The sequence below is a fragment of the Leuresthes tenuis genome, unplaced genomic scaffold (assembly GCF_036924035.1).
Source record: "Leuresthes tenuis unplaced genomic scaffold, fLeuTen1.0.hap1 SCAF_3, whole genome shotgun sequence".
NCBI lineage: Eukaryota > Metazoa > Chordata > Actinopteri > Atheriniformes > Atherinopsidae > Leuresthes > Leuresthes tenuis.
Window position 1 is genome coordinate 19,869,902 of NW_027325357.1, and position 27,638 is coordinate 19,897,539.

A 27,638-nucleotide genomic window follows, 5' to 3' on the forward strand; every position below is an offset into this window, starting at 1 on the left:
TGACGTAAAGGACAGTTGTGGTCGCAGCTGTCTGACGTGCACGCGCTGTCGAACTTAGACATATGTCTATGTTTTTGGACTCCGCACTTCTCTTGTTTTTTATGGTAGGGCTAACGGTAGGGCTAACACAATTCTTGGTGCGACTATAGCTTAGTTTAGTTTAGTTTTAAATTAATTTAATAGTTTCAAGATGTATTTCCGATGCACAGCTGTGATGTATATGTTATGGACGAGGCTTAAGTAGTCTATTGCAATTACATTCATGGTTCCCTACTGCCTTGTCTCCACGGCAGCAGAGTTACCATCGTTCAAAAGGCAGCCTGAAACTTCTCTCTTCTTGTATGCAGGCGTGTAGGATCTGTTTCTACTATTTGTTGAAACGGGTAACTTGGTGTACCTCTGTGGTCAGGTATACCGAAGAATCCAAGAAACGTTTTCTATTTGTCATAAAAACACTTATTTTAGTAACGGCCTGTCATTTTAGGAAGGGACATACTAAATCCTTCATGAATGGTAATTTGGTTGTAGGTTACACCCCAATTTCAATGACAATTTACTCTGCCAAGCTCACAATGTCAGGGGACAGAGGACTGGAATTAGTGCCCCAAAAAACACAATTTCAGCTTTGAAAAAACTACAAACAGGGCATTATGGCTTTGACATCTGGGTTTCTGAATCTATTGAACCACATGAGTCGCATGGCACCAATGTAGCCCTTGACAGCCCTGCGAAAAAGGATTGCAAAGAACCCCATCAGCTCAAAGATGCTCATCTGCCAGCTGGGATTGGTTCTGCTGCCCTCCTGGACTGTGCAGTCTCTGATGGTCAACAACATGCTGATATCCAACAAACACAGGAAGCTTTGAAGGTGACTTGTGATTTTGCGTGTTGTAAACTCTGTTGGCCCTTAAGAGCCACTGAATGCTGTCTGTGGAGTTTCATGAGCAGAAAAAACTCCAACTTTGTGGTGGAACCACATAGTACCATCTTTCGCCTTCTCTGTGGATCCAGGTGTTATGCCCACATCTGCTAGGATAATGAAAATGGAAATGGCCGAGAATACTGGAAAGTTTTACAACATTTAATGCAGGGTATCGCTTTCTGATGTATCTTAATATTTCTTCCACCTCCACCACCTGGTTAGTGCTACAGTAATAAAATCTGAAAGCCATATTTGTTCAGGGATTTGAAGCACATCTTGAACCATTCATATGAAATTTTAATCTGGAATGTTCCATCATTCTTTTTGACTCTGAAGTAGAACAGGCTCTATGATGTATGGTTCTATTTCAACATTCTGCTTCTACTGTGCATTGAATTTGACACGGTTGTGGAACTTTGGTCATTTCACATTGTGAAGAGCTCAAATAAGCCACATTTTATTGCTCATGCAAACAAAGTCACTTATCGCTAAACTCAGTGATTCTCTGATATTCTCACAGTAAACAAAGACTAAAGAGGTAAGTTTGCAGTTATCATACAGCTGACCTTCAAATCTGTTTCAGTCGGTAGCTTTTGTTCTGATCTGTCCTCAGATACTCTTAGAAAGTGTAGCTCTTTACCATATGATTAGATTATTTTTGGTTATTGTTTCACTTTATATGGGTGGGCATCCTAACCTGAACTCTGAAAGGAATCAAGTTGGAGTTGAGGGCTGAAGGCATTAGTATACTTGAATACAAAGTGATTTATAATTTTTAAATCAAAGAAAATACATAAAGCTTTAGAAGGGACAAAGTCGTGGAATTCATAAAGCCTATGTTTTCCTCTGTTTTCTTATTTTAAGGTTTATATCATCAGTACAGTATGAAAACAAAGTAGTTTTAAATTGGTCACTAATGTGCATAACGGTTTCTGTGTAACTTTGGATACTCACTGGTGAATGTTCTGATCCACATATAAATACCAAGCAATTTGACCATGTGTAAGACATTTTTACTAATGTGGACACTATAAACAGAAAGAACACACATATCCACAATGTTCCTCGACTAAGTTTAGACTTTTTAAAAGAAGGTAACAACATAACCGGCCTTCCTCTGCCTCTTACTGCCAACTAATATTTAGCCTGATTAAATGGGTTGGTTAGGTTGAGTCGCTAATTTCAGACTGATCTTTTCTCCCTGGTGTCTCGAAGCATAATATATGTGACTGTAAATACTACAGGTCCATTTTTGGGTACTCTTATGTATTACTGTTTCTAACACAGGGGGATGATCCTTTGTTAAGCTGCTTTAAAAAAAATGGGGTAGAAGTGTAGTAGCCAAGAGTGTGACTTTATTAAAGAAAATGTAACTTTTCTAACTGAAATAATGGAGGTTAAAAACATAATTGTGCTTATGTCCTCAGTGCCATGATTTCAAATTAAACTAGCATTTACTGACGCTGCAAACCATCTGTACCAGAGCACAAACTAACTGGATTCTTTCAGATATGAAAGTATTACTGATAGGGTTTTCGTTCTTATTAACGAAGTCCCACCTTAAGCAGAAAGAACCACAGATCAATATCAAGTTCAGCTTTTGCAAAAGGGGAGAGCCGTCGCTGCTTCAGCCACAGGTTTAGGTGTCTAAGCAACCAACAACGATCTCTGACTCCCTCCTTGCAGCAGCCTGGTTTTATTCAAAGATAAGAAAAGCAGAAGAGCTTTACAAAACAAAAGGTTGCATAGAAATTTCAGTGTGACTGTGTCTAATGTTCAGATATTGAGACACATCTGCAACTTCAGAGTGTGAGACCTTGACAATAACCATTCAAAGAGATACATCTACAAACTAGTTTGAATCAGGCATTGTGTGTTGTCGTTTGAACTCAGTTAAACTCAGTTGACCTCTGGAAGGCTCTGTCCTGAAGTATCTCCCTTTGTTCATACTCACACACACACGTTTCATCATCACATGATTAGAACTAATGCAGAATAAGATCCATGCATCACACATATGATTTTTATGGCATAGCATATGAGTGCAATTAAAGCACAGGAATATAATTGGAAAACAGGGTATATCATGAGATAACAACTAAAAACTCTAACAATTACCAGAGAAATTTACTTCAGTTTTAAAAGAAATCAAAATGTACAAAATGTGTAATTGTAAAATCCTTGAAGTATATATAGTATATATAGTATAGTATGTATAGTCTTTTTTAATGTTGTTCAAATCTTAGGTACAGTGCTTTCCATTTTAACTAACATTTATATTTATGTTTTTTGTGGTGTACAATATTTACTTTTAAAACATTTGAAATTGTAATGAACCTGCCTTTCTCTGCCCCTGACTGACTTGTTGTAGTTACCTCCATTAGATGCGCTGGTTAGGTTGAGGCCCTAACTTCATACTGATCTTTGGGAAATACCAATCCATTTTTCAGTTTTCCTATGTGTAACTGTTTCTAAAATCATCATTTGTGACTTTGTAAAAACAGCAGCTTTTCTTTTGATCTGTCCTCAGATGCGCTTAGAAATGATTGCTCTTTTTTACACAAGATTTAATCATTTTTGATAATCTTCTCACCCTACATCGTGTTAGATGGAGGCAAACTAAGTCTTCATAAAGTTTGTCTGGGAGAATTTATATGTATTGCTGGTGAATATGAGGTGAAATAAGTGACTTTATATAGTTTTTGTGAGCATCAATTAAAAACAAGCTGATCTATTTAACTTAAATACATATTTGATTGTTTTGCTTTTCCTAAATAGTCTTTTGCATTAGAAATCACTTAATCGTAGACCTTTTTTTAAAACTTTTTAACAACATGGTTCCAAGATATAGGTAGAGAGATACATAATTTAAAGGAAATAAAGATAAATTGTTTACATTTGTTTGTTTACTGTCTTGATGATGGTGTTAATTTCTATCATTTTCATGATACTTGATTCCTTTTTGAATCCAAAATATGTGTCAGTTTTTCCATGTTGACAATCGTCCCCCAGTACCTTAATGAACTTGCTGGTTAACCAAATATCTGGAAATTCTCGTTATACTTTAACAGAGAAACTACAGGGATATCACAGATTATAGGATTTTTTTTTTCAATTCTTTGAAGAATTTCTCAGTCATGTCTCGCCAAAGTGGACGTTTGCATTTAAACGGGTACTACGAACCAAGAATCCTTGATCTCTTACAAGGAAAACCCTTACAGGTAGACTGGAGACTGAGTGTGTGTTTGTGCTTCATGCAGTGCAACTCCTGAGCAAAATCTTTGGCTGAGTATGTTTACAGAGTGCTGCTTCCAAGAAGCTTTAAGTGGATATATAAGTATCAAAAGTTAGATTTAGTTCCATATAAATCTTAACATTTTTCATGTCTTTTTGAGTTTTTTTGGAAGAGGAGAGGACGTCGCAGATCTGGTGGCAGCACCACTTCAAACACAACCGTAACCTTTTGTGAGCCAGACCATACCAACACATGGACGAGCAAAAAGTGACATAAGAAATTCACCTAAAACTCACCGAATCCTCCCAGTACTTCCTCCAGAGTTTAACATAATTTCTCTTTTGTGCAGTCTGGACAAAATTGACAGCAGGCCTCCTCATCGTCTTCCTGATTTGTTTTGGTAATTATTTAAGAGTCACTTTCAATACTTTGACTCATTTTGATGAGGGATGTAGCCACGAGTTCTGTGAGGCTCATTTATGTATCCATATCCTTTATATTTATCTGTCTCTGTCTCCTCAGGAGGATTTTTATACAACAGTTTCAAACAGGATCGCACTTCATGGTCACCATATGTCTCGAAAAAATTTATCTGTAACTCCAAAGGTAAATAACAACGATGCTGCTAAGAGAACATGACCGCGCTGTCAGAGAGCTGTGATGAAATTACATCTGAACTGCAAAAAGCACATTAGACACAATAAAAAAAGAACATTCAAATATATAAAGTGTTCTAATTTGGTTTTGGGACACCTTGTATGGCCACAACAGCTTGAGTGTGTGTTGGTATAGATTCTGTGAGACTGTGAAACATTACTCAAAGCATAAAACAACTCTCTACAAACATGTTGTCTCATTTGGTATTTCAGTGGTGGTGGTTGAGGTGCTGCTGACACTTTCATTCAAGATCTCTCATTGGTGTTCAAATAGGGTGAAATCTGGTGACTGTGAATGCCAGAGCATATAATTCACATAATTTCCGAGCTTTGGAGGAATTTGATGAGGCCGTGTGGCTTTAAGGAGGTTCTAGGAAACTGTTCAGAAGCTCAGAAATGGACAACAGGTCCATTGAGGGAGAGGCAGGGTACACCCTGGGTGGGTCGTCAGTCCATCACAGGCCACACAGAGACAAACAGGACACACAACCATCCACACTCACTCCTTGGGACAATTTAGAGTCACCAATAAACCAAACGTGCATGTTTTTGTGTACCTGGAGAGAACCCATGCATAAACGTGGGCAGAACATGCAAAGTCCATACAGAAAGGCAACAGCTGAAACTCAAACCAGGAACCCTCTTGTTGTGATTTTTGAATGTTGTCCTTTTTATTTCTTACCAATCAGTATTCATCACACATCAATAATAATGTAACTATTTTTTTTTCTTTTACATCCACCTGAAATATACAAGTGAAAGATTTTTCTTTAAATTGCCCTGTTTAATGAACATGCCGGTGAAATATAAAAGGGGAGCATCCATCTGGGTTATGTAACCTAAATAAGAAAGCAGAAACTGTAACTAACTGTAAGTAAGTGAGTATCAACTGTAACAATGACAACAACAAATATAATTAGAAAAAAAAGAGAACGGCTGAAAAGAAAAGAACTCCACACAAGGCTGCAACGGGGAGAAATGGACATGGTTGATGTCATTTATTTAACTTCCTTTCAAAAGCTGGACTGATTGGAAGAATATGAAGACATGAATAAATCCAGCAGATGGCAACCATGCAACTTCATGGATGCCAGCTGCCGTAAAATGTCAACGAAGAAGAAACTTCCGGTACATAGCTGTGACGTCTGTGTTTTGAACATCGACATATAAAGAATATAATGTCTATGGTTTTGAAGATTTAGTAATTGCCTAATACCTCTATGGCACAGAGATGGTCGACAGAGCTTCAAACATCATCAATAAACGAAGGCACTGACGTTAAAAAACAGCTTGAAAACCCTCTGGTCCTGTGTTCAGGTGTGTATTACGTTTCTCTCTGTTTTGTTGAAGCAACACATGCTAAAAACATGCTGGTTAATCACTGGTCGTCTTCCGCATTGTTGTAAGTTAATTGACATTAAAAAGGACGTCAGCATTTTTAACAGTTCTGTGAAATTAGGTCTTTTATGCTTACTTGTAGGAAGGATTGAAGTAAGATCGGCTCTAACGAAACATACATCAGCTACACGCTGTAACATTAACTTTCTGCTAATATCTGAGTGTGTTGGAGAGGGTGAGCAGTCTGTATGTTAGCTACCCTGGTTCGCTGTTTCTCGGAGGTTACTTTGTGATTTTCTGGTCATTGGAAGGACACTTGCCATTACTGAATTAGAAGAGCTCAGATAACTGCGATCAGACCTATATCTAACCTTCCTTTTATCTCCAAAAACCTTGAGAAAAAAATGTCCTGAAACAACTAATTTCCCATTTAGAGAATAAGGACTTGTATGAAGAGTTTCACAAAGGACCAGAGTACTGAAACTACTCTATTTACCTACCTTAACACCATGTGACTTTAAGGTAAGTTGTTTTTAATTAAAGCTGCTCTGTGGTGGAACTGGATCCATGCAGTACAGGACACAAACACCGTCTCTACTTTTACGACTAACCTTAAAACAAACCTTTCTGAAAGAGCTTAAACTGAACTCATGCATTTTTTGTTCAACATACTGGAAAATGTTCACCTTTTCAGAATTTACTCTTATGTCCTTTATGTTTCATTTGTTGCACTTTTGTTTGAAAAGTGTCATTAAAATGAGGTTGAGCAGCAATGCTGCTGGCTTTACTGTCACTGAAACGGTTCTTGTCTAACAGCTGTTGTCTACATTTTTTTAAAGAATGTTCTTGGTCTAGTATTAAAAACCAGAGATGGCCTTTAATGGAATGCCTTTAATTTTTCTTTTCAGATCTTGAGATCATCCGCAGGTCACATTGGATGGACCAGCAGGCGACACTCGAGGCCAGTTCTTAACATCGTTTGGTCCAGCAGGTGGAACATCTGTCAGAAATGGTCAGCAACTTCCGCAGCTACATCTGGGACCCAGTCCTCATCGTGTGTCAGATTGTGTTGATGCAGTGTATCTACTATGGCTTCCTGGGCCTGTGGTTGGCTGGAGTGGGCAGCCTTGTACGAAGTAGTCGGTCACTTGATCAGATCTTCAGCTATGAAGTAAGTTTGATGGTCTATGTCTGTATTTTTCTGCCATGTTTCTGCACTCATGTTTGCATTTTGACTCTCCCTTTGTAGGTCCTTGGCTTTGCAACCATGCAGGGCAAACTCTCGATGATGGCATTCATCTTAAACTCTCTGACCTGGTGAGAAATGTCCAGTTGTTACTCTGCACACACGTAGAGAGAGCTGCAAGACCTCTAAATGAAATGCTGTTGCACAAGCATGTCATTGAATCAACATTTCAAAGCGGTCGAAGGATGTATTTACTCCTGTCCAGCTTAATATTTACATCAGATGGACCGAACATTGTTGAAATGTTACATAGGTACATGCAGTAAGACTCAGACTCGAGTATTTTTGTACAGTCAAGTGAACGAATCAGTCCACCTCATGAAAGTACAGACTGTAACATATTTGAGAATGCTTAGAGCAGGAGGAGACTTTCCAAAATTGTTCTAACATAGAAAAGATGAAGCTACTCATGGCCCCAGACATCAAAATTGCAATGGGTTGTATAGAATAACTTCTCTGGTACGTTTGGTATAGTTTTCTAACCGTCTCTGACGTTAACAGTCTTAGATATGATGCAGAAACATCAATGCCTTCTTAGTGGAATGGAAGTTCCTCTCATAAAAAGGAGATTTTGATTGAAATATGTTTCTGTGGCCAAACAACTTCGTTTTGATTTTGTTTGTCCAGACAAAATTATTCCAAAGAGGCTGAAAGTTAAATCTTAAATCAGAAAAAGTTGGAATGGAATGGAAATTGCCAAAATTGTTTTGCTCTATTCTCTTGCATTTTGAACCCCAAATATGTAAATGAATTAATATTTAATTGAATATCTGGACTGAACTACCGACAGTCCTGACCTGTCCAACAGAGAAGGTGTGAACCATTTTTGAATAAATTAACTTGACAGCAGCTACCTACTGTTGCACACTTTAAGACAAGTTTTCAGAAATAATGGGACAACATGAGTCACCTGCTTTGATTGCAGACATCTTTGTAGTGGACCTGAGGTCAGCAGGTAGTCTGTTCCACAGATCTGGACCAGTCTACATGATGAAACACAAAGTATCTGGTGTTCATACAAAGAAATAATATTAAATGCAGCAGTCCCTTTTATTTTAACATAGCATTTTCCATTCTGTCCTTACTTTCTCTTGTTTGATGTCTTATGAAAACGACAGTGAACTATAACTATTACGTGATGGTAGAAAAAGTCGATAGTTAATCATCTTTGACTTTAAACACTGTATTTGCCATTTATCATGTCACAGCTGTTATTTTTGACACGACTGTATTCACAACACTTCATCTTATCTGAAACAAAACAAATGTTTAACACCATAGCATTGAATTGTCTAATTGTTGTGGCAGTGCCCTGGGTCTGTGGTTCTTCATCCGGCGGGGGAAACAGTGCCTCGACTTCACAGTCACCGTGCACTTCTTTCACATGATCGGCTGCTGGATCTATAATGCTCACCTCCCATCTGGCCTGTCCTGGTGGCTCGTCAATGTAGCCTGCATGGCGCTGATGGCTGTAATCGGAGAGTATTTGTGCATGAGGACTGAGCTCAGGGCCATTCCAGTCAACAGCGGCCCCAAGTCTAATCTGTGAATCCTTTAATACTCAGCGCTGAAACTTTGTGGATTGTTAACCCTCGAAGAACTCACTGAGGAGGGTTTCCACTGTCGGTAAACACAAGGGAACATGATTCACCGTCAGCGAACAGGATGGATTGTCATGCTCCTTCTCATTAGATGATCCATCAGAGTTGATATTTATTCATTGTTGCTCATTAAATGTTGGACAGTATTGGCTCTGTAGTATATTAAAATACTTTTTTGAATACTTTTGAAAGCAAACATCAGCTCACACCCACAACCCCATAGCGATGATAAGAACATTGACTTAAACGCCATCATTTGAAATATTGTTTCTTCTCGCTTTCTGCTGCATATTTGAGTTTCTGTGTGGAGTTTTCATGTTTCATGGTGACTCTAAATTGACTTATGAAGTGAGTGTGAGCGCTGATGGTTATTTGTCTCTGTGTGGCCCTGTGATGGTCTGGAGACCCGCCCAGGGTGTACTCTGCCTCTCGCCCAATGACAGCTGGGATAGGCTCCAGCCCTACACCAACTCTGTCTGAGTCTGAAAATCACTGTGGGAGAGGATATCATGAGAAAAGTCCTGAATGTGCAGCACTAATAGTTTCTGGAACAGTGTCTGTCTTGTCATGCAGTGATGGATTTTAAAACGCTGAATGAAGCTGTAACACATCCTCTAATCTTTTCTTTCTGCATCATGATTGTTCCATAATTCCTTTTGCACTTTAGATGGTGTGGAAGATGCAGTATTTTTTTTGTTTTGAAGTCATGTTTCTTAAGTGGTATAGTATGTGATTATGATGCAGGTGATATCATTTGTAAAAGTAAAACATTTCACCTCAAACCTGGTTTTCTGACTTTCTATTAAAATCATTGAATATATCCACCACCAAAGGAATTAAATAAGCTACAGCTTATCAGATCCAATCCCAGGACAATGTCTTGACTGCTCACAAACAGGCACTTGGCACTTTGCACAGTATCAAATAAATGAACTACAACTTCAGAGTTTTAAAGCCTAAAAGGGGAGATATTGATGCCTATGAAACTTTGAAATGAACATGTCCTCCATTTTTTCCTGTACCCATCTCTTGTCACATAATGTCAGTAAACATGGTTGAGTGTTGAGCTTGACCTTTTTTTTTTGCATCTATGACGAACGGACAGGGCAACACAGAGAAAACTATGAAGAGAGTTTCTCCAGAATGCTCAGCTGCAGAGAGACATTGAACTGCGTCTTTGACCTGTGTGTGCATGTAAATATATTCTTCGATGTCAACCAAGGAACAAGTTAATAATAGATGTGAGATAATAAACAGGATAACATAACAGAATAGAAGGCTACACTGTTATTGTACGTAGATACAACGAAATGGAGATGGGGTGGGGGTAAAATGAGCCGAAAGGGAACAGAGCGCAGCCCAACGATGATAATGTCATCAACGTGAGACAACAGAGCCATCGTGTGGCTAAACTGGAAAAACTTACATCAGAAAAACTTTCTCTGGTCTATTAAGAAACTCTAAACTGTATTATAATACAGTGTGATAGATTTAAAAGAGGACAGGGCATCCCTGAAGTTGTTCAGGATGATGCCTGAATCACTGATTGATTGAGAGCCGTCAGTTTGTCACTAATTATTACCGCACGCGCATATATAATGCAGTGGCTATCGACAGAAACAAGACGGGTTTAAAAAGTTCGCAATGTGACTTCAAACTCAGTTCTGTCTTTATTCCCCCCTTTTCTGTCTCTTTAACTAAATATAATGAGGGGCAGCAGAACTTAAATCTATCAAACGCAGCAACGAAGTATAAAAAATGTGATCAGACTTTTCATATTGGTGATTGGTTGCGTAAGCACGTTATACGGCCGTTTCCTCTCTAACGGAAATACGTCGCTTCATCTTCGTTAACCCTCATTACAGGTCGAGAGAATTTAGTGACGTGCGAAAACAGGGACGTCACAAAGAGCCTTACGACACAAAGGCGTGACGTCACAAGCCATTGGAGTCAATACCAGGCCGTTTTATTCATCAACTGAACAGTTAAATATATTTTTTTTAGGATTTGAAAGTATAAAAGACAACTTGTTAGAATAGAGGAATCACCACACTGAGGAGGCTTCTGTTGGGTCAGAGCACACTAACAGAGAAGAGGAGATGGAGCAGCTGATGGACACAGTGAGTAATACTGAGATTAGGATGGAAACTTATGAAGAAGACCTCGATGAGGAATTATTAGACAAGATGGCCCAACTTGAGAACAGGATCAAGAGCATGCGGCACCAGAACAAAATGACATTGGCAGAAATAAAGGATATGCAGGAGATAGAGCGTTCTTTGAGAGAGGACAACCAGATGATCAGTGCTGGACTGAGTTTGCTTAGAAACAAGATGGAAACAAAAGATAAATATATTGAATATTTGAAGGAGAAAATCCAGAGCCTCACTGAAGAGCTGGCCCAGAAAAATGAAGAAATGAATAATTTAAAGACTTATAACAAAAATCTTAAGGACCAAGTGAAGGAAGCCCAAACAGTAATTCAGAGTAAAGACGAGCTGATAACTAAACAGAGCAGGGAGATACTTTCTCAGGAGGAGTTGAACAATTTAAGACAATCAGACCAAGATCAGATGCCCCAGACTTCTACTGATGCCTCAACAGGGACATCTCAGACCAGAAGTTGGTGGCAGTTATGTACCAAAAGCATGCTTAAAGTAGGTAAATATGCTCTTTTCACTGGAATTTCAATTTTGATAGTAAGACAGGTTTTTAGCCTGCTGCCAGGATGCCATGTAAATAGAGAATTAATATTCTAAAGAGATTAGATTTTTGTAAATTCAAAAGACAAGACTGTGGCTTTGGATAAAAGCGTCATCTAAATGCATGAACATGAACATAAACATAAGACTGAACGATGACCACATAATGAATAATCCATTAACGCAATTCTTTCATCAAATGGAACCAGTTGAAAATACAAATTGAATGTAATATCAATGTGTACTAAACTGGATATTACATTAAATTTTTATTTCCGCTGGCATTTCAAACGTGGTCACAAAGTTAATCTTTGCTCCACCTCAGGCAAAATTTAGATGGAAAACATACAAAAGTTGAATAAAATTTGATTTAAAAATAAAAAAGCTCAATGACTGGACATTATTCTTATAAAATGTTGTTATTTAGACATTTTGTGTTTGTATCTATGCTTAAAATGTTTAGTGTAGGAATATAAATGTAGCATTATGCAGTTACTCAGCAGTTCAAAATAAATTCTACAATGGAAATAAAAAAATGAAGCGACTCTTATGTTATTTTTCCTTTCATATTGTTGTCATAAATGCAAACAAGGAAAAGCATGCTACATGTAGCAGGTTGGGGGTTTTCCACCCCCCCTTCCAGTTGCCAGGGTATGAGCACACTCAGGTGCAGTGATTGCGCAGCTTGAGCAGATACGGTGGAAGTAATTAGCGCTCAGGTGTGTCTGTGTGTTTGTCCTGGAGCCTGGTGGCAGCAGTCATGACGTGGCGGAGGTACAATTTTAAGAAAGTGACCACAGACGCTGCCCTGGTGCTGCCTGGTAAAACACAGCCAGCTTGTGTTGATTAGAAAAAAGGGTAATACATTTATCATGGGCCATGCTTTTGATGTCAAAGATAGGGTCTGTAATGAGGTACCCATCAAGTGCATGTTTTTAAAGGTTTTCCACCTCAGGCCATGAGCCCTCAGTTTCTCCCACCACTGCCTTTGCAGGAAGTATCCAGGTGGAATGAAGCAGATGGGAGAGTACTAACGAGTATGAAAAGGCTAGTTTGGATTCTCATTAGCAACACTCTGCTTCAAGGAAGACTAAAAAGAGAAACTGTGATAAATGAGTTGTAAAACACATGACTGCATGCAATGAGTAAATGAGTCTACCATAGCTTTTCTAGATCTGTGCTATTCTTTATTTTTCTATTCAAACACTCGTAAAGACACATGTTTTTAACTTTCCTTCTTTATTATTACAAACGCATCACTTTTCTGTATATTGCTTCACAGAGTCATGGAAATAGTGTACATGTTAATTGAGAGACCACATTGATACTGAACTTGCTTTTACATTCAGGAGTTATTTCCATGTTAAACTGTAATTAAAGTTCATAATTATGTCATAATACTTATGATCACAACCATTTTCATGCTTTCTTTAACAACATAGGTGGGGAGAAGGGTTGTTTGACAAGAAACCACTGTACATATTGCTCATGCTTTGAGGACATCATCACTGCTTCTGCATTTTCACTGCCAGGCACATAATAGAGGATGCGTCGCTACTACGTTGAAACAAAAAATAAATAAATAAATGAAAAACAACTAGAACAAACATGCTCATGGGGTTAGGAGGCAGGGACTGTGTGAAGAGAAGATTTGCATAACAAAGAATGCTGTTTCACAGAGGAGTTAGCCTAACTTCATGCACAGATCAGGACCACTGTACACTGTGTCAAATGTAAAAAGGAACACTGTCAACCTTTCTGAGGCATTGTCACAAAAAGCATCATGCACCTGTGAGAAAATATATGACAGAAAATATTCAGGACAACACCTAAATTTCACATTTGCTAATACCAGTTACAACCCATTGCTGTTTGAGAAAAAGTGCAAATGGGGACACTTTTGGAAAAATATAAGCACATGATAAGCAAACACACATTTCCCATTTTTATTTACCGTGCACCAAGAGGATTATTACTGTAGTAGTAGAAAAGAAAAACAAGTTATTTTTGTAAATGCTTCTTCTTTTCTGTGACACATTACAATTATGTCTTGATGTCAGTGATGTCTTACAAGGTTTATTTGTGCTAAAGAATGTGAATGATGCCATTAATCTCGGGTTTAACAGTTAAAGGGATATTTCAGTTCTTTTAAGTTGGATTTTGTGATGTATTTATGAATAATCAGTGACTTACCTGTGGTACTTGTTGGTCAGAGCACTCTCAATTTTGAGAAATGCAAATGGGGGAGCAAAGCTAAAAGCAGCTGAGAAAAGACGCCACAGAGGGGGGAATCTTTTCTGCAATCTAAAACAACTTAAACCTTAAAAGTTTCATAATGGGTCCAGCTCGCAAATTTAGACTTTTCTGCACTGTTTTCTCAACTGAAAAGCTTTTGTGTTGCTACGTGTCATTGTGTGCATGGTGGCTGTATAGTATATCTTATCACTGAAAAGCTGAGTCTGTCAGGCGTTATGTCAGACTTATTGGCTGACAACAAACAACAGTATGTGTTATTGCTTTTCCAGGCTCTTGATTTATTCTTAACTGTCCAATTGTGAGTACTTAGGGAACAGCAGAGCAGCCATACATGCAACGACACAGAACAACATGAATGTTCTTTTGTTGAGAAAATGGAGACAGTACATCGATGCAAAAGTGTCGTGTGAACAAATCACTTTTTGTTTTTTGGGGGTGTTTTCATGGCAAAAATGTGTTCTCCTGTGGCCCTGTTCTGAGCAGCTTAGCTCCCAATCAGAATTCCTCCCATATTCTCCAAACTGAGAGTGCTCTGACTGCTTTCTACAATAGGTAGGAACACTGACTACATAGAAGCACTTCACACAACCATAATGAAAAAAATCCCTTTAAAAAGAGAAGTTACACTTGAAATTTGTGTTCTATTTGATGTAATAGTCATGCAGTGCATTGTTAATTAAGATACTTTACGAAACTAAGTCAGTTATTTGCTTTTTTATAGTTGTTAGTTTACTTTTACATATTTAGACAGTAACGGCAGGTGTTTAAAGTGTTAAAAGCGAAAAGAGCTTTGCAATTTAGCTAGTTTTATTAGGTTTAGCATTGTGACGTGGCTTCATCTGGAGGCTGTGGTTTGTGTTGCTGTTGACTGGTATATTTTGAGTTTAAATAACAGGGTTTTCTATGATCAATTATACATTTATTTACTTTTTTATATCAGAGAAGAGCTTAATATCGGAAATATCTCTCTAAAATAGTATTGATGAGATCAGTAATAAACACTTGGGCTATTTTTCTATCATCTTCGACATCATAACACAGATTATTCTTTGGAAGACCAATGGCAGCTATTCTGTCTGCAGCTGCAGTGTTCAGCATCTTCATCGCAGGTGAGCGTGTTTACAAACAGACAGAAATCTATATAATAATTTCCAAAATTCACACTTCACATATTCTTTTCACACACACACACACACACACACACACACACACGCACAGATGAACAGGTGAGAAATCAATCGAAAGAGAACTGTGACTTAAGTAGAGCATGGGTTCATGTGTGACAGATGTCTGTTTTTGGTGTGTTTATAGCAGCCGTACAACATCAGCCAGAGAAGGCTGAAGTGTCATGAGGGTGAAAAAGGGATAAGAAATGATATAGAAGTTGCTTGATTGTCATTTGACACTAAGATTTAAAACAAAACAAAACGAGTAAAGGTGCGTTTTGTCGATAGCATTTCTGAATGTTGGTTTTGTCGCTGTGGTTGACTGGGATCTTTTGATGGACTGAAAGGTCAACAATAGCTATTATAATAACTGAGAGCAAAGCTTTGCTGAGATATTGCTGTTACTGTTCTCTTATGATGTCTTGTAACTGAATTGATAGTTTTATTATGATGGCTTGGCTATATTGTGATTATAAATTAAAATTTTTGTTTGTTTCCAACAGTTACTAAAACACTTTAGCTCCTGATTAAAGGAGTATTTTGACATTTTGCTCATTTCAACACTCTGGTGACGCTCACTGGAGTTGTGAAGTAGTCAAGAAATAGAATATCTTGATTCATGTTCTTGGACATGACTATTTATATATTTTTTCCCCATATTCATAGACATGAAAACTGTTTCAGACCCGTTGCCATTGGCTGGGTGGGAGCAGTTTAATGTTTGAGGACATTTAGGTGAAGTGTGCTCTCATTTTTGTGATTTTCTACTAGTTTGTGGGTTAAAATTTGAGGTAAGATGGAGCCTAAACTGCTAGGAAACATTTTTAGAGGCACTCTTTTGTCTCTTGGTCTTGATTTGTGACCTCATGTTGTCACCATTTCAGAAATATGTCAGCAAGGACATGCATAGGAAAAGTATCAATTTAGTGTGCTGCCTAATTTCACAGTTTCGCTCGTGCTAACACATATTCATGTTTGTGTAAGCTCAGTATTCAACAGCCCAAGCTATTGTTGACCTATTCAACAATGCCTAAACAGTGTTTAAAATTTGCCTGTGTTGTTGTTGCATTGAATGAAAATGTCCAATGCAGTCTATGCACCTAAGTGACAGCTTGCTTTATTTACCCACCCTAATAATGACGATGAAGTTCGTAAAACCAGAGACGTTGCCTTTACATGCTGTGGGAGAAACTGTGGGGTTTTAAAGCTTGTTGATAAGTTGCTTATAACAAGTTATGAGATTCGAAGAAATAGCAGATTTCTTCAGCCAGTTGCTGCCAAGCTGTCCACGTCTCTTTGGATTTGCAAGTTTTAAACTCAAGCAAAGTGCATTCACTCAGTCCAAAAACCCAGCGTGCAAGGATCTGAATGGAGGCGGTGCATCAGGGTCATTGTTCAAGTCAAGTGTTTGGATCTATGTTGTTCTTTTGCACTGTGATTCGGTTTGACTGTTGAACAACCGTTTAGCCAAACAAAACTAAAGGTACCAAAGTAACAACAGTAAAAGGCACAGGCAACAGACCTAACTTACAAGAGCGAGCTCACATCTCAACATGCGGTGATGTAACTTCCCATTCTCGTGGTTTTTAACGCAAACTCAAAGTAAGACATTAAGTAGCCTAAATCCTATCTGTTGATAAAGTTGAAAAATTCAGGTTACATGCATGAAACACAGCAAACATTGACAGTGCAATCTGTTCTGGGAAAGTCATAGAAATACAACAGTATAACACATATTTGTTTTGTTTAGTATTTTGGCTACTTGTTTATTAGTGTAGTCAAACTTGACTTAAATTGCCAGCCACAGCAAACATGCATCAAAATGTGGAGCTTTTACTTCCCTGCCAACACACAACTTTTATTGTAAAGGCAAGGCTTCTGGTTCCCAACTTCTTTTTTCAAAAATGTCTCTTTGAACTAATTTTACTGCAGCATAAACATCAAAATTGCTTGGTTAGCTTTAGGAATAAAACATAGCTTAGTATGTAGAAACAGGGCTCTCATGTTTTGAATGAAGGCAAGAGTGAGAGTCTTTCATTACTTATATTATTATTAGTGTTGTTGTTAGTGCTGCTCTGCTCAGACTCATTGGAGATGTGCTTGTTTCCTGCCGTTTCCATAGCAATAGCAGCGCACCAGAGAAATTTATATTATACATTTTTTTCAGCGTGAGAAATGCCATGTGTTGAAACGCACGCTCATTGCAAACTCATTTTTCTTAGTTTCAAAGATGGTAAGTCGTGCTTCATCTCCAACAGGCCGTGTAGGCACCAAATAAGCATCAAACTGAAACGCATTATTTGAAAAGTAATGATGGGTGTTATGATAAAATAGCATATTTTGTTTGATGACTACTTCACACTTTTGCCATGAAATGGGCTGAAACACGAAACTACAGCTTGTGGGTGGTTAGCTTAGCCTTTGCTAAATAACTGAAAAAGGGGGAAACAGCTGACCTGACTTTAAATCCAAGTTACAAAAACCAACGACCAGCACCTGTAAAAATCTGTTAGGATCTGTTTAGTTTCTACAAAAGAGTAAAAATGAAAACTTTATATGTGTTTTATGCAGTGCCATGTACCAGGCTAAGCTAAATTACTTCTTATTGTAACATGATGTCTATTGAAAGTGTTAAAAGTTCTTGCATCTACTTACCAAAATGTCAAATAATTCCTTTAACAATCATGGTACATTCAAACGATGCACAAAACAGGGGGTGGACACAACAAGATGAACACCTTTGTCTTCCACAACCAACCCCCTAGAGTTGAATCCAGGGCATGAAATGTCAAAAAGGTAGCACACTTTGCAGCTTACGTTGGATTGCTTTAGGTCGTACTAGTAGGCTGATTTACCATTCCTTGAATATTAGTGACCCAGAGCCACAGGTGTCTTGACTATAGATTGAGTTTTTCAGACTTTGCGCTTAAATGCAAAGGAGTGTTTGCTTTAATCTGCCTGAACTGATAGTGTGACTGAAATTTTTTTTTTCCAAAATTCCACCACGCAGAATGGAAGAAAAAAGTTTCATTATTTCTGAGAATTTTAAACATTACTCATCAAAACAGGTATTGATTGTCTTACCACAGCCCTCCGTGGCTCTTTGTTGAAATAATCCTTCAAAACATTTGTCTCTCTTAAGTCCTTGGCTTTAAAGTTGAGCTCAGGTGGACTGAAACTCGGGAAATGTGAGACTCTCCCCAACCCCACTCCTAACCCATCTATACAGGGTGACAGTTGGGCCCAGTCATGGCCAGCATCAGTGGCAGGATAAGGGCAACCAGAGGCAAACTTAGGCTGGAAGAGGAGCTGGGGCTGCACAGGTCAAATAGACTTCCCTGGAAGCGGATCTTCCGGGAGTCCTGCCTCAGAGTCTCCCAGATGGAGCTGACTTCTTCTTGACAGTCGGACAGCGCTGTGAGGGCACATGTATGGAAAGCTTCCCAGTGGCTGTGGCAAACAGAAGACCATCAGATTAAGGCAGAGTCGGACACTCAGAATTCACCCGCCAAACATCATGCATATTTGCACTAGCTATCATGGCTTAATATGCTTGCCAATAATCTATCACTCAGATGGCTACACTGGCCTCAAGCTCCGTAAGTCAAACTCAGCTTTAATTACCATGGCAACTGCATCAGAGAGTGAAACAATATCACAGATGATAATGCGAGAAAGCAATTTCCTAAAGAAGGCTTAAGTGTAAATCTTTGTCTTAAATGCAATGTGCCAGGGTTGTGGAGTGTGTGCAGAAACAATGACAAAAAAACCGTCCCTGGAATTTCATTACTGCTGCAGCGAAGTCATAAATTATTTAGTACAATGGCTCAGCATCATTTATTCCTCTGGTCTCCCCCTGAGATTATGGCTTCTGCTCTTTTCTCTTCAGTATTTTCTCATGAGATAAATATATCTATCAGTATTATTACACTCAACCATACGTTATTTCATACTAACTGAACTCGAATGCAACACTGAGCAATGGTTTAGATTGGTTCATTTTACTTCAGCATCCTGTATGCACGGATTGATGCTAGCTGTTCATGCCCTCTCATTATAGATGATGTTTCTATTACCTGCACACAGCTGCCACTCCCCTCTCACTGGTCACATTCTCCTGGTAGTTGTCCATGCTCTCTCCCAGCTCCAGCACACATTGAGAAAAGTCTTTGTAAACGTTATCGCACCTCACATCTGTGGGGTCTCCCGACACTATAAGGAACAGGAATACTGCAACACAGACAGGGGACAGGCTTTCTTGACCAAACTTGTCATTGTTGGCCCTCTGTGACGCACAAATTAGACAACTTGAAAATGCAACGAAGAACACCCACACAGAAAGTCTGCTAAAGTGAGTTCCACACCTTTGCTATTTCAGCTGTTTGTTTTGTAGTAACTGTTGTGCACCTCTAATCCACTTTCTAGTTATCATCAGATGCCACAAATGCAAAAAGCAAATGTTTGTTAATGTAAAGATTTTAAAGTCTTGCCATTTGAAGTTCACTTTAAGCAGCTGTTTGCAGGCAGCAGGCTGTGAAGCTGATGTTTATGGTCTTTTCTATTCCGCCCATACTCCTATTTTTCCCCACAGGGTGTGCAATTTTACCATCAGATGTGTTTGAGATTTTAACGGTAACCTAACACATGTTTAGAATGTACTGCGAACACAAAGCAAATGCACATGAAGCAGGGATTACAACTAAAAGTGGCACTAAAGTAGAAAAAATACATTCGCGTCATTTTCAAAGTTCTTACTATTAAATATTTCATGTCCCAGAGCTTGCGCATTAAGTATGCTATAAAGACTGTATCGTCGCTGGTTGTACTACAGCCAGTTGGCCATGATACAGATCTCATATAACCATCACGCAACCCTGGTGGAGATAAATAAAGCTTATAGCCACAGCATGGACACAGTATTATACAAAAAGAGAGGAAAATAGCCTAACACTGCTTTCTTTGTCAAACCAAGCCCAAAGACTCGCAGCCTAAATTAAACAACACAGGAGCTTGAGCTATTTTACCAAAGGCAGAAGCAAGTATCCCTCCGATCTTCGTCGACATGAATAATCCCATGTCATCCCATTTCAAGGCAGGCGGACGGCGCGGGATGCTGCCGAGGCTCTCGAAGAAGAGGAGAAATAGCGGCGCCGGATCACACGGAGCTGATCAGCAGCTCATTCTCAACACGAGTCGGGGGATATCGTTGATTGAATGGCGAGAAGCACTTTGTAGGTGTGCAGTTTATACACAGTCTTTCCCCGCTCCGGCAGACTGCTGACGTTACCTGCCTCCCGGCGCGCGCTGAGCTCATCTCCACCCCCCCTCCTCAGCACCGGACAGCTCTCACCTCCCCGCGACGCTCCTGCATCACAGCCTGAGAGCAGGGAGGACCCTCAGGCACCTCCCTGTCATCGATCCGACGCTTAAGAGCACTCTACACACTTTACCTTCACATCTCATCTCATTAGGAGCTCAATTATTTTCTCACAGATGGCAGTTATAAATATATCCACTCCTCCATTTGGTTTCAAAGTTCACCTGAAGACACGTTTTGAGTCAGGGGCCATATGATGGTTTATATCATCTATTTAGATCGCTGTTAGATTTTCTTTTTCTAAACTAGACTTCTAATTTTAAACTACAGTGGTCTGAAAATGTGAATTGCTTTTAATAAGTGCGGTCATTCTTTTAAACTTTTTATATTCTGTTTTATTCCTTGTTTTTGGTCTTTTATTGACCATGTAAAGCACTGAGTTGCATTCCGCTAGAATAAATGCTATATAATAAGACTGATAGTATGTCAGTGGGGTACCAATCCTAAGAACACTTTTCAAAAGGGAAACAATGCAGGTCAACAACGGAATCCAATTTAAAAAGATGAAAAGTTTACTTTTTTACACTAGAAAGGAACAGGACTTTATCATTTTAGGCTGATAACTGGGAAAATAAAGCCTCTACATTGGGAAATATCACATGGAAAGGTGGCAATAAATAATGAAATGATAACGTGGACACCCAAAGAGTTTTTAACCCAGTAGCTACAAAAACAACCAAATCAATAAAACAAGTGCCTGAACTGGTTTTTTTCATGGCGACTGGAAACAAATTGTTAATATCACACGAGAAACACTAACTGCTCCTTTCTAAGCATGTTGTATGTGTAAAACTTCAGTCTTACTATCCTAAACTGAAAATGTTATTTATTTCTGTCAGTATCTAGTTCATGAATCCCTTGACAAAAAGATGAAAAGCCAACCAAATGATGATACCACCATCAGTACCAAGATGTTTCTGAGAAAGCAACACGCAAGAAAAACACACTTTGTTCATCTTTTTATTGTTTCTCAAAAGTTGTCGTATCACAAATAATGGCAAACAACCTGAGACTTTTACCTCCCTGTAGAGGCTGAAACGCTTCACCAGTTTCTATTAGTGCGTGTGTGTCTTAGAAAAAGAGAAACAGACAAATGATCCTGCAAAAACATTGCGAGAGCTTCGTTTTAGTGCTTGTTATACCTGCACAGCTGCCATATCTAAAACAATCTGCCTCTCAAAATTAAAGTTTTCAGACATGCAACAGCATTAAAAGCAGAGAGGCATCCATTTCTTTTCCTAATGTTACATTTTTGCAGTTAAGGCACAATGGTGTCAACCTGATGACAGAAATTGACCTCATTCTACAAATGAAATGCTTTTGTTTTGAAGTCATGCAGTCCATTTCATTCTGATAATTCAGGTAACAAACCTCCAAATAAAATGGTCCTAAACTCAACTACAGCTCTGACATCACAGCTTCTGTAGGGATGTATTCAGCTCTCTTTTAGAGGGCAGTTCGTACCACAACTCCTTCAATGTGAATTACTTATCGGTGTATTTTTCATGCCGTTCACATGTAAACTGATTAAAAAAAAGTCCCTTTAAAAATGAGTTGACAGTTAAGGCTCTAATGAGAGCAGCAGAATCCAGGACGCTGCTCAGCCTGAAAGGCAGAGACATGTTTAAAACACTGCTTGGGCTTAAAATGGTGATCCTTTGAAAACGGAAATCAGGATGTTGTAGTGAGGAGATCTGCAAGTCTTATGGACAAAAAGATGAGGGATGAGAGTTGGCCGATGTTTACTGGTCAGTGCCGGCTGCCCTTTTGGTTCGTTTCCGTGGAGACGTTTTAGGGGAAGCCTTGCCTGTAAGACGGGAGGTAAATATCAGATATGTAGGGCAATTTGTGTTACGTTGTTTTAATTGAGAATGAGACTAGCACAAGGAAGAGATCACCGCATAGAGCACAGAGAAAGACACGAGAAGGTAAGTAGCTGAAAAGGATTCAGGGCGTAGTGACAGATGGACATAGATGAACTTACTCATGGCATTGAGAGTCTCCTGAGGAATCCAGCTGATGTCAACATCATTAATCCCAGCAGTGCCCTTCTCTACTTTCACAGAAATTCTTCTTCTCTGAAAAATGTATGTTGAAAGACAACATTTAATATATTTTATACAAAAGAGTTCAGCCTGACTGTAAGCGAAGGATAGACAACATCCCCGTTAATGTGCACCGCTGTGGACGCAACACAAAACACTTCTTTCCATCTCCGACATTCATTTGCAAGCAACGGCCCAATCCCAATTAACACCCTTGATGCAACTCCTCTGCTTTGCAAGGGGAAGGTGCTCCTTATTCTCATGTGGGTAGAGTTATAGCTGCCATCCAGCCCTTCGACGGTGGTCTCAGCACCATCTGAATGGCTAGACGAACACTACGACTAGCACCTCCAAAAGAAAAGGGGCACCTACCTGACCCGCCAGAATGCTAAAGGGTCAGGTAAGGGCAAGAAGAGGAATTGGGATTGGGCCAAAGTGTCTTCACATGAAAACAGTGCAGCTGATAGAAGACATACACATACCGTCCTTGACTCCAGAACCTGGTACATTCCAAACACCATCAGGGCCACCAGTCCAATAAGAAACACGTACATGAACATTCTGCAAATAAAGCTTAATTAATCGTCTACTCACAGAATTACAAGTACACCGGAGCACAAGCAACACACTGAAAAATAGAACAACCTCAAGAGCAAACGTTAGAGTCTTTAGAATGAAAGCTAATCTTAACAAAACTACACGCTGCTTTTAACACCCTCTATTTCTTTGCCTAATTTGTGAAGCTTGCAGCAGCTGCACAGTTCAGACAGTTATAGTCTTTGTGCCAATTTCACACCTCCTTTAACAGCTTTTTACATGTTCTGCTGTAGTCAGAGAGAGCTGGTATTGTGATGCCTCAGAGAGCCGAAGAAGCTTCAGGGACAGAACAAATAAATAGGTTAGCAAAATAACCTCATTTCTTCCCAATCTGCACAGAACTCGGGTGCAGGAATTGGTTTTAATACATCCTCCTACTGCCACGACATGAAGTGACAGAGGATTGTTATTGACACACTGTTGCTTGTGGTCTTCCTCACATTTTGCAGTTTGCAGAGCAGCAGCAGGTTTATCTGCATTATGATGCATGTGCGTGACAGGATATAACAGAGACTCAGCAGAGGAAGACCTTACGTTTCTCCATCCAGTCCCTCCTCTCGCTCAATGATGGTGACAGTCTGGTTATAAATGGCCGTCTGGAACGCACTGCCCTGTTGAGAGAAAAATCAGGTGTTCATGCGACAATGCGTGTCATAGATCTTTTAAAAGGAGAAATCGTTTAAAAGATGTTTTTTTACAAAACAAAAGTTACAGCAACAAAAAAAATGTTACCTATCATGATTATTAACCTCTATTTTTCTGGGAAAAAAGTCATATTTGTGCTCGTTTGTTGGCTTATTTCACTCTAGTTTGGATTATTCTAAATTTATTTTCATAATGTATTTAATGTCATTCACTCTGTTTGATTTGTGGAAATAATCGTTTTTTTTATTCACTTCTTTTATTTTCACTTTATTTATACATTCAAACTTTTGCAGTGTTTTTATACATTAATATGTCCTGATTGAAGTTTTTTTAATGGATTTCCATTTCTAATTTTTATTACTTAAGTCTTTATCTGCTGTAAATTGAATCAATTTGAAGCTCATAAAAGGAATCAAGGCCACAGAGAACTGTAGGTGGGCAGATTGCAATGATATGTGTAAAATCTATTAACAGAACAGTCAATTTTGTACCTCCTCTGTATATGCCAACTTCAACTCAATAAATAATATTGATGGTAAAACATTCCCAATTAAGCAGTCAAAGCTCAGCGGGGAGAAATACTGACTGCAAGATGCTGCCAGCGATTCCCAGTATGCAAAGAAGACAAAATAAAAATCAATAAATGGAGCTGTTGACACTGCTTTGTTGATGACGGCTTAAAATAAAAAAGTTAATGAATCATAAACATTCAGGCGTGCTTTGAAAGAAAATAAAACCTTAACAAACAAACATAGAAAGCCAGAAAGGACACTGACAAAGCCACCATAAAAAAGTTGTATTTTCAGGGGCGGCAGCATATAGCAGTCAGTGACATCTAGTGGTGAGAATGCAAACTGTAACAGATTCCAGCTTCCATTCAGTGTGTGGAGGAAATCTACAGTGAGTGCCAAAGTCACAAAAGACCCTCTCTGGAGCCAGTATTATATTATGTCCCTTCTAGGATACTGTAGACACATGATAATATAGATGGAGGACCTAGTGGAAGAGGAACTTTACCACCTGTTAGCATGAAGTTATGTTCGTAAGTTAAGCAGTGGCATGAATTTCATATCGTATTTCTGCCAACAGATGATCTCAAATGCTACACAATGGAACTTTTTTTTCTTCTCACCTCTGTGTCAATATAGTTGAGGAGAATAACAAGACCGAATGGACGTCCGGCCATGGGTTGTGCTGGGATGAAGGAGTACTCGAAGGAGGCCTGAGCCTGCGGCTGGACTACAGTGTTGAGGGGCAAAGCTGTGAACTACAAACACATAGCACAATCTGAACAACGGTTTTCTTATGTTAGGACACAGAACGTAGACTTTAGTAGCATTCACCATGTTAAGTGAACAGAAGAAAAAACACAAGACTTGGATGCAGTAGTGGTAAACAAAAGGCTTCAACTCCAAGAGATTTAATGAAAACTTAAATGTAACATACAAGATTGTGATAAATATGCTTGGGTTTGACTGTTTTAATACAACATGGGAAACCTGAGAGGAATATTTTGGATGCCAAGTTCCATCCTAACATAGTATGCTCACTTTAAAATCCTTAGCATGGTTTTTTTTATACATATACTGCTTTTAAAACTTCAAGTCTATGTAAGCAAAACAACTCAGTGCTGCATTTTTTAATGCACTGAATAAAACAAAAGTGTGAGGGGGGGGTCTTTTAGATCACACTTACATTCTGGATGAAAAACTGGAAGTCTTGGGGGTAACGGAAGGAGGCCTCCAGCGACTGAACGGTGAAAGTCTGACTTCCCTTGTTGGAGAAACCCACCAGGAACCTCACAATTTCATTGGCAGGAAACTCTGGATAACGCAAAGACGCAATTAAAATCATTAGCCCGAATAAATAGAAGATTTAGTCAATATGAAAATAAAACGGAAAAACTCAACCAACCTTCTCCTGTCGTGAAAATTATGGTAGTGTCGGCGTCGGGGTGAGAAGCCATGAGTTTATCCGCAGCTTCGTCCGAGTCATCCTCGTCTCCTTCCTGGTGGACATAAGAGAGGCGTTGCGACATAACCTGCCTGAGGAAACTGCCGTAACGCTACACACTCAAAGATACTGTACACACCGAGTTCTGCATCTGATCCTCTTCAACAAGCACCTCCTCTTCATCTTCCTCCTCATCTACAGCGGCATCAGCCTCATCGACAATGTCCTCAGCAGAGTCAGAGTCCGCATAGACGTGGCCTGCAAAGACAGAGCAGTCGGTATGAGTGAGAGGAGGGGCGCTGGATGTTTGGTGTTGCATTAAAATACACAGACCTACCGTAGACTGACAAACTTATATTAGAAATACTGGAATCTTATAGTCACATCTGCAACAGTGATATTTATTCTTTGCCAGTTTTTTTTTTTTGGACTCAAAGTGTCCAGAATTGATCCCTGCCAAGGACAAAACGCAGGTAAAGTTTGGGTTTGGCTGTAAGGAGGCCATCACCACTTGCTCTGTATGTGACTGATGTAACCTCCACTGTTCACCTCACCTCACCTATCAATACTGGAACAAATCTGAACAGGTTACTGTTGGCAGATGCTTTCTGCTTGTCAGTATCCGTTTAGAAATCTATAAAACATTGGTAAAAGGCGATTTATTGACATTTCTATAGAAGGAGTTGAGATTAAAGTTGTACATCTGCCATTATCAGTTCTTAGAGGTCTTTTTTTTTTTATAAGTGACTCTTAAGAGGAGTTCGTTTACCAACTACTGGTATTCACTTAATGCCTAATAATAAATGTTATTAAGCCAATAGAAATATCTTCAGCTGGTACATTTTCCCTCAGGTTATCTCACTCTGGCACTCACTTTTTATTTCATACCCTGTTTGGTGAAAAACAACGGCTGGGAAAATAAAGTGGGGCAGTCTTTATGAGAGAAAGAACAGATATTTGGTTGTTTGCAGACTTACAACATCCGTCAGAAATATCCAACAACTACTAGCTTTAGCACTTGAGACCAGGCTGTAAGGAGGGTATTTGCATGTTTTTGGTGAAAAGGATTATAAAATCAATCTAAAAACGACTGATAGTGTCTGTTATCCGCACCATGTATCAGTTCAGACATATTATGCAAACACACGGTTTACAAAGAACACTCAGCAGAACAATTATCAGGTCCAAACTTGAATGTGGTTCAGTGGAAAGAAATCAAACCCAAATAGCGGTTCTCATCTTATCTATGGTGACGTGTCCCTGCAAGAGGGAGCTGCTGGCTGTCGTTTCACAAAGTCTTCATATATTTGGACAAAAATGACCAGCAAAATTTTGAAAGGTGACAACAAAAAAAAACTTAACACCAGATTGTCCTTTAATAGGTTATTTTAAGAGAATCAGCAGCTCCTCGGCGACGAACACTTTCATTCAACTCAGTATGAGACGACATCTTCTTGGTACTGTGGACGCTTTTACGATTTAAACGTCCACGCAATGTAAAGAAAGGGTGAACAGTGGCAAAAGCACTGGCTAACAAAGTTGCCTGTGCAGAGCTGTGACTATGCCACGTCAATATGGACTGATAACGTTTTAACAGTTCCCAAAGTGAGAAGACAAAGACAACCGTCAGCTTGGCAGTGGGCAAGAAAACGACTTACCAAAAGATATCAATCCACACGGGAAGGCGAGCAGAAAAAGCAGCAACGATTTAGAGCCGAAATTCAACATTTTTTTCAGACTTCAGGTCTCACGTTAGTAACACATCAGCGTTTCAGGCAGAAGAGGACAGGAGCCGAGCAGGGGGCGGGGTTACACGAGGTTAGACCCGCCCCCGGTAGAGTTGTGTTGCATTCGCCGATAACTCGGAATTTTTGAGCAAAATAAAAAAAAGTTTGTCAA

At 39.1% G+C, this 27,638-nt stretch overlaps 3 protein-coding genes across 3 annotated transcripts; 1 reads left to right on the forward strand and 2 right to left on the reverse strand.

Moving 5' to 3' along the window:
• The first annotated feature begins 5,953 nt into the window (after positions 1–5,953).
• LOC140303607 (protein SYS1 homolog) lies at positions 5,954–9,144 on the forward strand. The gene is made up of 4 exons (XM_072382427.1): positions 5,954–6,130; positions 7,060–7,322; positions 7,401–7,468; positions 8,706–9,144. Exons 2-4 carry the CDS (start codon positions 7,161–7,163, stop codon positions 8,944–8,946), a joined length of 471 nt encoding a protein of 156 aa, XP_072238528.1. The 5' UTR covers positions 5,954–6,130; positions 7,060–7,160; the 3' UTR covers positions 8,947–9,144.
• A 3,768-nt stretch (positions 9,145–12,912) lies between these two features.
• Positions 12,913–20,470, reverse strand: LOC140303608 (neuritin-like). Its single transcript, XM_072382428.1, has 3 exons — positions 20,147–20,470; positions 19,199–19,352; positions 12,913–18,572 (listed from the first exon to the last, which is right to left on the reverse strand). The coding sequence occupies exons 1-3, from the start codon at positions 20,196–20,198 to the stop codon at positions 18,344–18,346; spliced, it is 435 nt and encodes a 144-aa protein (XP_072238529.1). The 5' UTR covers positions 20,199–20,470; the 3' UTR covers positions 12,913–18,343.
• Positions 20,471–21,445: 975 nt separating this feature from the next.
• LOC140303609 (translocon-associated protein subunit alpha-like) lies at positions 21,446–27,535 on the reverse strand. The gene is made up of 9 exons (XM_072382429.1): positions 27,398–27,535; positions 25,879–25,997; positions 25,701–25,794; positions 25,482–25,609; positions 24,919–25,053; positions 23,676–23,752; positions 23,027–23,105; positions 22,484–22,577; positions 21,446–22,306 (listed from the first exon to the last, which is right to left on the reverse strand). Exons 1-9 carry the CDS (start codon positions 27,465–27,467, stop codon positions 22,242–22,244), a joined length of 861 nt encoding a protein of 286 aa, XP_072238530.1. The 5' UTR covers positions 27,468–27,535; the 3' UTR covers positions 21,446–22,241.
• Between the last annotated feature and the right edge of the window lie 103 nt (positions 27,536–27,638).